Genomic DNA, 12,257 nt, shown 5'->3' on the forward strand with positions numbered 1-12,257 from the left:
TATCTAGCCATCCTCTTATTGGATAACAATATTATGACAATGCTGCAAAATCTATACTGCTATGCATTTTCTTATATGGGGACCTTTAATTCTATGCAGTAAATAACTAACAGTGATGCTCTTGTTTTTTACAGAAAGATATGTACTTTCTCTCAAAATTTTAATACTTAAAATTCCAGCAGCAAAAGGAGTACTGTTTTCTATTTGTCTACCATCAATAGACATGCTATTCTCTTAATTTTTAAAAAATATATGTGTAAAAAATGATTTCTCATATGTAACCTTGATTTGTATTTCATGGAAAGATGATCTTTTTCAAATGTTTCTAATTTTTTCCATTTATTTAGATCTTTAATTTCTCTATATTTGAAGCTTCAGTGAATAGATTTTAAAAAGATTTTGCTAATATTTCCTTAGGTTTTTAAAATTTTTGCAGCTATTTTAAATGTTACATTTTAAAAACTTAATTTTTGGAGTTGTTGCTGTATATATAAATGTAGTTATATTTTAAAATATTGACCTTGTATTCAATGACCGTGCTTATTTTAAAATTATAGTTAAGAATTTATAAATTATGGGCTCATAATTATTTTGTCTTCAAAGATTGACAAGTTTATTTCCTTCTTTCTAAATTTTAAACTCTCTATTTTCAGTTTTATTGTTCTGACAAAGACTTCTGGAAAAATGTTGACTAGAGCTGGTGATAGCTGCTGTACTTGTCTTATTCCTGTTGAGGGGAAAAACTGTCAATAATTCATCCTTGAATGCTATATTACTAAAAGGTTGTTTTGCATAGTTACTAAAATGTTGTTTTGTATCGGATAAAGATGTTTCTATTTGTAGTGTTAACGTCTATATATATGTGTGTGTGTATGTATATGTATGTATATAAGTTAATCTGTTAAAATTTGGTGCATGCTTTTCAGAACATATTGTGATAATCATCATTGTGATGCTCTCTTTTTTGTTTATAATAAAATGAACGATTTTTTCAAATATTAAACCACCCTTGTATTCCTGATGCAAACTTCTTTTGACTGGTTTTATTTATGATTTCTTCCTGCATAATGGTATATTGGTGATATTTTTACCTAAATTCATTATAAGGTCTATTCTCTAATGTTCTCACAGCGTCTAAGGAATCCTTTCTGGGCCATATTGCATTAAAAGGGGTGCATCCTTTGCAAAAGGTGAGGTTGAGACTGGCCTGGACAGTGTAGCCCGGGGAGGCTGACCCCTGCATTCTTTATTTTTATACTGTGCTGGTCATCTAGCCCCTCTGGGGTTACAAGAGTTTTACAAGAACAAGTTTACGATGAACAGTTCAGATGAACCGGAACAGTCTCTTTGGTATGCTATAATTCCATAAGTCTCTTAACTCAGAGCATTCTGTGGTGCAGGCTTTTAAGAAAATAAATCCAGAGATATATTTCTGGAAGTACATGGAATAGGGTCAGAGTTCATTCTCTTTAGGCTCTACCTGCATATATAAAGTTTAAGTCAATACTGTCTGTTTTTCAAATATTTGGTTAAAATGTTGAGATTGCGTTTAGCTTCCACATCAGTTTTCACTAATGTAATATTTTCATAATATTATCTTTTTGTCTAAAAAATGTTATCTCTTTTCACTTAATCGGAAGTCTTATAGTTTTTCATGGAGTTTTATGATGTTCCTTATACAAGTCCTGTTCTTTTCTTTTTAAATGTATTTCTACATATCTTGTATTGTCATTGTTAACTGTGAGTAGAATATTTCTTATCATTCTATATTCAGGGTCTTATTGCTAAAATAAATAAAATAACTTAGAAGTATTTCTGTTTGAATTTACCTTGCTAAATTCTCTTATTGATACCTGTCTTTATTAAAAGAGAAACTGTTGGAGTTTCTGATTTTACAATTACATTATTGGCAACACACATGGAGCTCTATCTCTACTTTTCTGTTGTATTTACTAGAAATTCTATTTTCTTGACTTGCACATTTGCTAGACCTATGAGATAATATTAGTCTAAGATAAGTAATATTATCTTACTAATATTTCCTCTAATTAGTAATGGTGACAGAATTCTCTAGGTAGTTTCTCATTATAATTAAAATAACTTTGTTGTTGGCCACTGAAGACATTATTTATTTTGAGGTAGATCATTAATCTTTATTGTTTCTTTTTAACATTTTATTGAGGTTATTGGGAATGAATATTTTTCAGTCTTTTCAATATTTGTTTATATGCCTCTATTATTTTACTCTTTAATTTGATCTTATTGACTATGTTGATAAGACTGTTAAACCAAACTTCTATTCTTGGAAAGCTCATTGGTCGGGACACAGCAATTTTTTTTTAAGACTTGTAAATGCAATTGAGACATTTTAATTAGAATTTTGTATATATGATCTTGAGTAATATTGATCTATAGTTTTATTCTCTTTTCATCATTCTTAACATTAGAGATATCTGGCATCATAAAATGAGTCAAGGAGATGTTCATATTTTTCTAAAACCTGTGATATATGCAAGTAATGTGCAAATATTTATTCTTTAAAAATTAAATAAAATTAAGCGGTGGGGCCACACACCCTGGTAGATTGTTTTCCTATCACTTTTACAGTTAATTTTGTGGGATAATCAACTTGTTCAAACCTTTTGCTTCTTTTACATTTTGGAGTTTTAGTGTTTATGTGTTTCATCCTTCATTATTTGTTTGAAATTGTCCACATTGTTTTAAATGACCAGAGGAGCAAGATCTTTGAATATTGTTAATATTTAGAATTTTTATTATTCTTTTGGCAATATTCAGTTTATTTTTACTTGAACCTGAGGATTTTTAAGCTGGAATAATTTTTCAAAGTCATCTTTTCCTACTCTTTTGTAGGTGAAATAGAGAATTTAATGAACGCATACACTTTTTCTATTACTCTTAGTCTGGAGTTGGGAACAGGAGGCATTATCCTTCCCGATTGGGTTTGGATTTAAAGCCCATAGAAATTGGGTTCTGTTTTTCTCACTCAGAGACCACACTGCTGACTTGCAGTCATGGTAGTTTGGTTAAACATGTGGTGGTACCTGTAACACATTTAATTCTGAAATCCTTTTCATTCTGTGCAGTCAGCATTGATCTAAGAAAATTCCCTTCTGAATGTGTTTTATTTCATCAAAATAGTTGTCTTTCCAGGTTGCCCGTCACTCCATGATTATCAAAGGGCAGGATCAGACCTTGACATTGTGCAGCAGAGACTACCTTGTAAATTTTCATTATTACCCTGACCACTCTTCTGAATGTGTGATCTTTCAAGCTGCTAAGAGATGTTATCCCCCCTGTACATTTGCCATGAGCACTTCCACTGTAGTTAAAATCTAAAAGCAGTTATTTTGTTAACGCTCAGATTACATCTTTAATTAAGCTTTCATTCCCACTAGCACAGACAACAATGACAAACATGTAAGCCCCAGGAGAAACCAAGCTCGTTCTATAGGCTCTCATCCTTCAGTACATCCAGAAAAAACTTACAAGTAAAGATCTCCTGGGAATTTTCTAAGGGCATGCTGAATATCTAATTGTAAACTTACAAGCTTCATTTAATTTATTTTCAAACTGTGACTTAAGTCAATAAAATATGTTCATTGAGAGGATTTAGATCAAGAGCTTATTTTTCATCAGTGAGATTTTATTTCAAATATTTAGTGTTATCCATATGAAAGCAATTCATGGTTATCTGTGGAACTTAATGGTAAAGAAGTAAAAACGTAATTTTCTTTATCTGATTGACTGTTGAATGTGTGTTCAGTTGAACTATTAGAGCAAAGAACTGCCAAATGTACAAGAGAAGAACTTTTATCCACATGACTTTATGTTTGTTTTTGCAGGATCATTTATTTATTTTGGGGCACATCAACCACCTGCAGTGGCCAAGCTTGGAAGTCCTGTTCTTACAAAATCAGTCACTGCCTCTACCCCATGTCAGGTAACCAATTACTGGAATTTTCATTGCCCAGTCTGTGGTTATAAACTGTTAGGCTTGGGTTGCTCCAGCTAGTAAATGCCTCCTATGTTTTACTACTATTTTCATGATGTATTGAGAGATTTATGTGAGCTATTTCAACAGGAAATGTCATATCATTCCAAAAGACATTTACAGCGTATGACTTGCACCCTTTGTTTGGGGGGGCCTATTCAAAAATATTTCTATCATTTTGTATTCTTTCCATGTAGTTGTTTTAATAATTTAAAGCTATGGATACACGTTGCCCCAACTGCTTGTTATTTTGGCCAGAAATGTTGCTAATAATTGAGGAAAATAAAAGCAGTTTAACAAATTGTGTTGAGAAAAAGAGGAAAGGATGAATAAATAAAGACAAATATGTTCAGAAAAAATAAATATATTTCCAGAATTTTATTTTTTCAGTTAGTCCTTCTGGTGCCACTAGACACACATCAAGGGGTAAAACACTCAGTTCATTCCCACAGCATAACAGAGAAGAAGGCAAGGGAACTTTGGAGTCAGATGAACCTGGTTCTAATTTCACTTCTGCCACAGATGATATGCTTTGAGACTCAATGTCCACACTGGAAGTGTAGTGTTAGTATACCTTCTTCACGTGGTTGTGAGAATTCAAATGTGATTAAATAAAGGATCTGGGAAAGTATATGGGACATAGTAGGTGTTCAATAAACATAATCTTTCCATTTTTCCATAACACTAATGTCTCCATTAGAAGTTTCTATCCTTTTAAGAGTTCTAACATGTCTCTGAGCCTGTAGATTTCAGCTTTCTTTTTCTCCCTTTGCCTATCAGAAAATAATGAAGGGATCAGTAGCCCCACACACTAAATTCATTGCCTGGAAATGCAGGGTTACAGAATTAATTCAGGCATTCTTGGTGATAAATTACAGATCATTCAGAGGTGTAAATTTAATTACACTTTCAGCTTGATATAAGCCTGACAGAGTGCCTGCAACTCTTAATAGATTGTCCTACTCTGTTGTTTTTTTCCTTTGTTTTTTTGTTGTCCATATCTTTGTGAGAATTTGAATTAAAACAGTGGCCTGAACTCTACCTCCATCTCACCCACTTGGACTCTAGACTCTCCCACCTTTGGTTTATTTTAATTAAATCTGATGTGATAGATATAGATTTTTTTGGAGAACTTGTGAAACCTTTACTTGCTCTTTAAAAGCACTTTACAGACTTACTGAACTTTAATTCGAGATCACAAACCAAAGTAATGCAACTGCTGTTGTTAAATTCATTAAAGACACTAGATAAAAAGGAATGGAATGTATTAATTCTGCCTCTTTTACAGAAGTATGAAAACTAACATTAAGAACTTATTAGAAATTCTGAGACTCATTAAGAAATCATACAGCTGTCTTCTTTTTCAAGATGATTTGCATTTCCCATTGTTGTCTGTGGGTAGCCGTTAATTTGTGGTCATTGGGGTTGACCCACAATTTATGATTGTTTCCACTTGAGGACATTTTTCTTTATTGTGGCTTAAATTTGAAGCTTACCTCTGGGAGCTATTGGGTTGGAGCCTCAGTAAAAGCAATGAACAATTTAGATTTTTTGTTATTTGTCTCTCAGAACAAAGTCCTCCACCTTTGTTCTCAGATGCTGATTTAGGGGCTTGCCTTGATTTGTGGAAAAATAAGAGGTTACAGACTACCAGCAGAAGTCTTTGTTTCCTTTTAACTGCATCTGCTTGAATGTTAGGAATCTTTGAGTTACAAGGATGGATATTTGGATTACTTCATAGTACTTTCCAGCTTAGAATTATTATTCGATTGTTATAGGTTATTCATAGTCTGAGATGCGCGTAGCTAAAGTTCTCTCTCATAGGAGTATTCTAAGAATATACTATTACTTTTTTAGAAGTCTGTGGTAATGTGTGTTTCTTTCATGAAAGTTACAAAATAAGCTAACAGAACAAATTCTTATCTTCTTCAGTAAAAAGAAAATACAGCTGATCTTCCTAATTGGAACCTATTGATCATAGCTATATTCATGGAATAGCAAATGCTCTTTGTAATAAAATAATAAAGTGAGGCAGTGAGATAACCAAAGTGGGAAACTTATGATTAAAGCTTTCATTTTATGAAATTATATGATTGTTTCTCTACATAATCATATCAGGCTATTACAGCTAAGAATATTTTTTTGAAAGGATTTTTAAGGAATATGAAGCTTTCTTTTGAAACTTTTTCTAACAGACTTTAGGGTCATTTTGCATGAATTACCTTGTACTTTATGTGTAGACTACACAATGTCATCTACATACAGAATTGGTCCTGCAACTATGCAGTATTCAAGGTGTGGACTTTTATTAAAAGCTTCAAAAGCTCCTTTAGTCACTGGTGGAAATTTGGCATTTTTCCTTAGAATAGCCAGGAGATAGGACACACAGAACATGTGGAAGCCAGAAGTTAGTATTTCTTATTGCTGTTGAAATACTGTTTTTAATAAATCAGGAAATATAGAGTATGAAAGAGATTTGTGAAAATATTAATATTTTCTGAACTCTCATATTTGAGTTGCTGTTTGAAAGACCAAATATCTCACTTCACAATTAAATACAGCAGGACTGATAACATGAAGCTTCTGCTTTCAATGCTATTAATAGTTTATATGTTTGCCTTTTGTTTGTTCTAAATTCCCCAACACATATTTGCTATTCTAAGTCTTTAATTAAAAATTCTTAAAATTAAAAAAAAAATGTGAATGGGTATATCAGGAAAAAGGTTGATGAGACAAAAGATAGACTTGTTCCAAAAATGAAATTTGAGGGTCAGGCTACATGTTTGAATCAAAGTATCCCAGCAGCCAGTGCAGAGAGACATGTGAGTCTTCATTTGGTTCAGGTTCAAGGAAGTAAAAAACAAAAGAAAAATAGTTCTGAGACTTCTGAGGGCACACATACAGGTGTAAATGTTCTTTCTCTGATTCAGTGCACACCTGTTACTTCCATACTTCATGCAGATCCTAAAGGGACAATAGAAACCCATATTTGTTGGCATATAGAAAATATTTGCCAAAATGTAGAATTTAGTGAAGGATACTAATAGCAGTTCAGTGTTAAGTGCTTCACAGCATGATAAAAATATAATATATGTAATACCAGAGTGGGTAGCCATTCCCTTCTCCAGAGGATCTTCCTGACCCAGGGATCGAGCCCAGGTCTCCTGCATTCCAGACAGATTCTTTACCATCTGAGCCATCAGGGAAGTCCAATATGTAATATTATCTGTAATTATATGTAATGTATAATATAATAACATAAAATAAATGTATATAACATATATATAAAACATTTAACAATATAAAATGTAACAGTGATAACCGACTTGTAGCAACTCTCTCAATGAGTTTTAAAAGGCCATGTTTCATCATGTTCCCCAAGTAGAGTGATGAAGTTTTATCAGAAATTTAGGAAATTTGCAGCGGGGCTTGAAATGGTGTAATCGTGATTTATTCTTTGCTTTCTTTACTCCAAGGATAGTGTTAGATCATGTTAGAGATCCTGGGGTTCCCCAGTGGTGCTGGTGGTAAAGAACCCACCTGCCAGTGCAGGTTAGATGTAGAAGACTAGGGTTTGTTCCCTGGGTCGAACTAGAGTGGGTTGCCATGTATTCTTGCCTGGAGAGTCCCATGGACAGAGGAACCTGGCAGGCTGCAGCCCTTCAGGACACACAGACCTGGACACAGCTGAAGTGACTTTGTGTGCACACATACATGTTAGCTATTCTAGAGGAAGCGATGAATTTTGGGGAAAGGTTGAGCAGATATTCTTTCTTATTGGACGTGGTCAAAACACACCCAGATTAATGATTTAGATGAGAAAAGATTATATTTTATTGAAGACTCCAAACTTCCACTTAAGCTCATTCAGATAAAAAGGTCAAGGAAAAGCATGATTATGACTAGGAGTCACAAGAATCACTATAGTAGTAGTAGTGTTAGTCACTTAGTCATGTCCGACTCTGCGACCCCATGGACAGTAGCCCACCAGGCTCCTCTGTCCATGGGATTCTCCAGGCAAGAATACTGGAGTGGGTTGCCACGCCCTTCTCCAGGGGATCTTCCCAACCCAGGGATTGAACCTACGTCTCTCTGCATTGCCTGCGATGCAGTAGACCTGGGTTTAATCCCCAGGTCAGGAAGATCCCCTGGAGAAGGGCATGGCAACCCACTCCAGATTTCTTGTACTCCAGTATTCTGGTAATGATAAATGAGAGAGAGAGAGAGAGAGATGAATGCTCCCCCTCTACTCATGGATTTATTCCCAGCAGAGTTTTGAGGAGTTACAGATATCTTGTTTCTTTCTCTTTTTTTGGTGTGTGTGTATTTTATTTTTTGTCTTATTCTGGATCTTGAAGATACAACAGGTGTTGAAAACACCAGACGGGGGTTGATGTTTGTGGCCGAGAAAGCAGAGATAACTGTGCATGTGGAGAAAATGAGAAAAGACTTGAAGATTTGACCAGTAAGCTCCCTCATAGGGAAGCAAAAGGAGTCAAGAGCTTAAGAAAGTTGAGGGAAAAAGCAGAAAATCTGAAGAGTAGAGTTCTGATTGGAGACAAACCCAAATCAAATGAAATAGCAAAGAGAAATAAGGAAGACATTATTTTGAGCTTCTAAATAATGTCCTGCTAGGTCTGTTACTAATAAGTAATTCCTAGTTGTTCCTAATCACATTCTTTTGTAGAGAGTGGCCTTTCCTCTGGGAATATCACAGGGCACTGTAGAAATAGAAGAGCAAGGTTAGTTATTCAGCCTGCACTCAGTAACTAATAGTATAAGTCACTCGATAAGATGTCCTTTATTTTTATAGTAAAATGAATGATTCAGTATTTAAAAATATATATACAAATAATATAAAATCAGAGAATACAATTAAAAACATAAAGTAATTTGAGCTTCATTTCTTTTCTCTCCAGTTTGCAATTAAAGGAATTGCTTTGTTGGAAGCTTTTTAAACCACACGAAATTCTCTTGAATAAATTGTTTCAGTGTCTTGCATAGTCACCCTGTACATACAACCAAGCTGTGGATATACAACTTACTGAAAACCCAGAAGAAATAAAAGCTAGCCTTTAATATTAACATTTTATATAACTGCTTTCTTTTTTTTTTCCTTTGGCAGGGGGACACACCAGGTCTTAGTTCCCTGACCAGAGATCGAACTCTTGCCCCTTGCATTGGGAGCACAGAGTCTTAACCACTGAACCACCAGGGAAGTCCCTATATCCCTGCTTTTTAGTGAATCAGACATAAATCAAGATAGTAGTTTCCTTTAACTGATAGTTAATAAATACATTTTAAATGGTTGGTATCATTTTAATATGGGTTTCCCTGGTAACTCAGTGGTAAAGAATCAGCCTGGAACCCTCTTACACTGTTGGTGGGAATGCAAACTAGTACAGCCACTATGGAAAACAGTGTGGAGATTTCTTAAAAAACTGGAAATAGAACTGCCATATGACCCAGCAATACCACTTCTGGGCATACACACTGAGGAAACCAGATCTGAAAGAGACACGTGCACCCCAATGTTCATCGCAGCACTGTTTATAATAGCCAGGACATGGAAGCAACCTAGATGCCCATCAGCAGATGAATGGATAAGGGAGCTGTGGTACATATACACCATGGAATATTACTCAGCCATTAAAAAGAATTCATTTGACTCAGTTCTAATGAGATGGATGAAACTGGAGCCCATTATACAGAGTGAAGTAAGCCAGAAAGATAAAGAACATTACAGCATACTAACACATATATATGGAATTTAGATAGATGGTAACGATAACCCTATATGCAAAACAGAAAAAGAGACACAGAAGTACAGAACACACTTTTGGACTCTGTGGGAGAAGGCGAGGGTGGGATGTTTCGAGAGAATAGCATGTATGTTATCTAAAGTGAAACAGATCACCAGCCCAGGTGGGATGCATGAGACAAGTGCTCGCGCCTGGTGCACTGGGAGGACCCAGAGGAGTCGGGTGGAGAGGGAGGGGGGAGGGGGGGTCGGGATGGGGAATACGTGTAACTCTATGGCTGATTCATATCAATGTATGACAAAACCCACTGAAAAATAAAAAAATTTAAAAAAAATAAAAAGTAAAAAAAAAAAAAGAATCAGCCTGGCAGTGCAGGAGATATGGGTTTAAACCTTGGGTGAGGAAGATCCCTTGGAGAAGGAAATGGCAACCCACTCCAGTATTCTTGCCTTGGAAATCCAATGGAGAGGGGAGCCCGGTGGGCTGTAGTCAGTGGGGCCACAAAGATTCAGACATGACTTAGTACTAAACAATAAGAACAACAACATGATTTTAATATACATGCTTGGTAGTTCTTCTTAATAGAATTTTCTGTGATGAAAATTGTCTTCTGCATCCACTGTGGAAGTCACTAGCTACAAATAGCTACTGAGCATTTAAAACGTGATGATAACAGAGAGTGAATTTTTCATTTTGTTGAATTCATGTAAATTTACATGTAAATAGCCACCCTGTTTTCATATGCTTGTCATTATATGCTTAATTGTTCCTTTTTGTTCCCTCCCATAAAACTTTGAGGTCCCTAAGGACACCTGATTCCTTGTACATTTTATAATACATGGCGGGGCGGGGGAGCGATTCTCTCTTGTCACTCTCTCTGCAAGTCTTTAGACATTTATTTATATTTCTTTATTTTTGGCTGTGCTGGGTCTTGGTTGCTTTGTGGGAGCTTTCTCTAGTTGTGGAGAGTAGAGGCTACTCTTGGTGGTGGTGTCCAGGCTTCTCATTGTGGTGGCTTCTCTTGCAGAGTGTAGACTCCTGGCACATGGGCTTTAGTTGTCGTCATGTATGGACTTAGTTGCTCCATGGCATGTGGAATCTTCCTGGACTAGGAATCGAACCTGTGTACTCTGCATTGGCAGAGGGATTCTTATCCACTGTACCATCAAGAAAGTCCTGTAAACATTTACTTTAACATTCATGCTGATAGTCCTACTCAAACTTCCTTCTTTTCTTTAGTACCTATTAACTGCTGCTGCTAAGTCTCTTCAGTCATGTCTGACTCTATGTGACCCCATAGATGGCATAGAGCCCACCAGGCTCCCCTGTCCCTGGGATTCTCTAGGCAAGAACACTGGAGTGGGTTGCCATTTCTTTCTCCAATGCATGAAAGTGAAAAGTGAAAGTGAAGTCACTTAGTTGTGTCTGACTATTAGCGACCGCATGGACTGCAGCCCATCAGGCTCCTCCATCCATGGGATTTTCCCGGCAAGAGTACTGGAGTGGGGTGCTATTGCCTTCTCTGCCTATTAATTGAATACCTACTAAATACAAATTGCCTTAGTTGGTTCTGTGAGGAATTAACAATGTGCATTGTGATTTTGAGTTCATGACATAAGATTACACTACTAATGTGTATTACAGTGGGAACCATAGATGTTGACTACATATCTGTCTAAAGCCATTAACTTTTGTACAGTATTTTCACCCTGACCAGTATTAAGTTTGGAAAGACTCTGGGAGGTTTCTTGGTCTATACCAAACTAAAGAATTCTCCTCAAATCTCTATAATGCCAATTCACTTTAAAAAAAGTAAATTAAATGTGAAGTTCTAAGCTCTTATCCAATTGAATATGGATCCCGTTGGTATTTACTCTTAATGCACTATTAACTGCGCACAGGTAACGTACTGAGTGACAGTTTGACAGTTTGAAATTCTGGTGTGGCATGCTCAAATCTTCAACTAGGTTTAAAGTTCTGTTCCGCATATTTACGAAGTTGGAACATGCTGAAACTATAGCAGGGATCTAAAATTTAATTGTGGTAGGGGACCGTATAGCCTCCGTTTCCACAGAATTTAGTTAAACACTTCCATTTGACTTTATGTTTCTTGGCTTGCCTCAACACCTGGGTGTAGGTGAACTTGGTGGTAAAATCTGATATGAAATGGATGATCAGAAAGAATGCTTTGACCAAGTGATGGCAATTCAGTAGACACTGAAAAAAATGTCTACCACATTGAAACAGAGAATGCTTGATGTTTCAGTTTTTTATTTTTTTGTTAACCTCATCACCATTTATTGAGTTGTGAACTGTTGCCATCACTGCTGAAATCTGAGACTCACTCATCCTGATCCTCCTCTCGGCTTCCCCTTGAAAAGGAAGCCTGGAGAAGGACCACCCCAAACACCATAGGGTAGAAGGGAAGACACGGGCCGGGTGGGGCTGGGGGGAGATGCAGGGAGATGAGGGACGGGGAAGGC

General features: G+C 35.9%; 1 protein-coding gene across 1 annotated transcript in view; it reads left to right on the plus strand.

Moving 5' to 3' along the window:
• The window catches only part of MALRD1 (MAM and LDL receptor class A domain containing 1), a 512,511-nt gene that overhangs the window by 65,442 nt on the left and 434,812 nt on the right, over positions 1 to 12,257 (plus strand). Inside the window, exon 12 of the mRNA XM_065919555.1 lies at positions 3,864 to 3,961. Coding sequence (XP_065775627.1) covers positions 3,864 to 3,961 — 98 coding nt within the window. The remainder of the gene's footprint in view (positions 1 to 3,863; positions 3,962 to 12,257) is intronic.

This window comes from Muntiacus reevesi, chromosome 2 (assembly GCF_963930625.1).
Source record: "Muntiacus reevesi chromosome 2, mMunRee1.1, whole genome shotgun sequence".
NCBI lineage: Eukaryota > Metazoa > Chordata > Mammalia > Artiodactyla > Cervidae > Muntiacus > Muntiacus reevesi.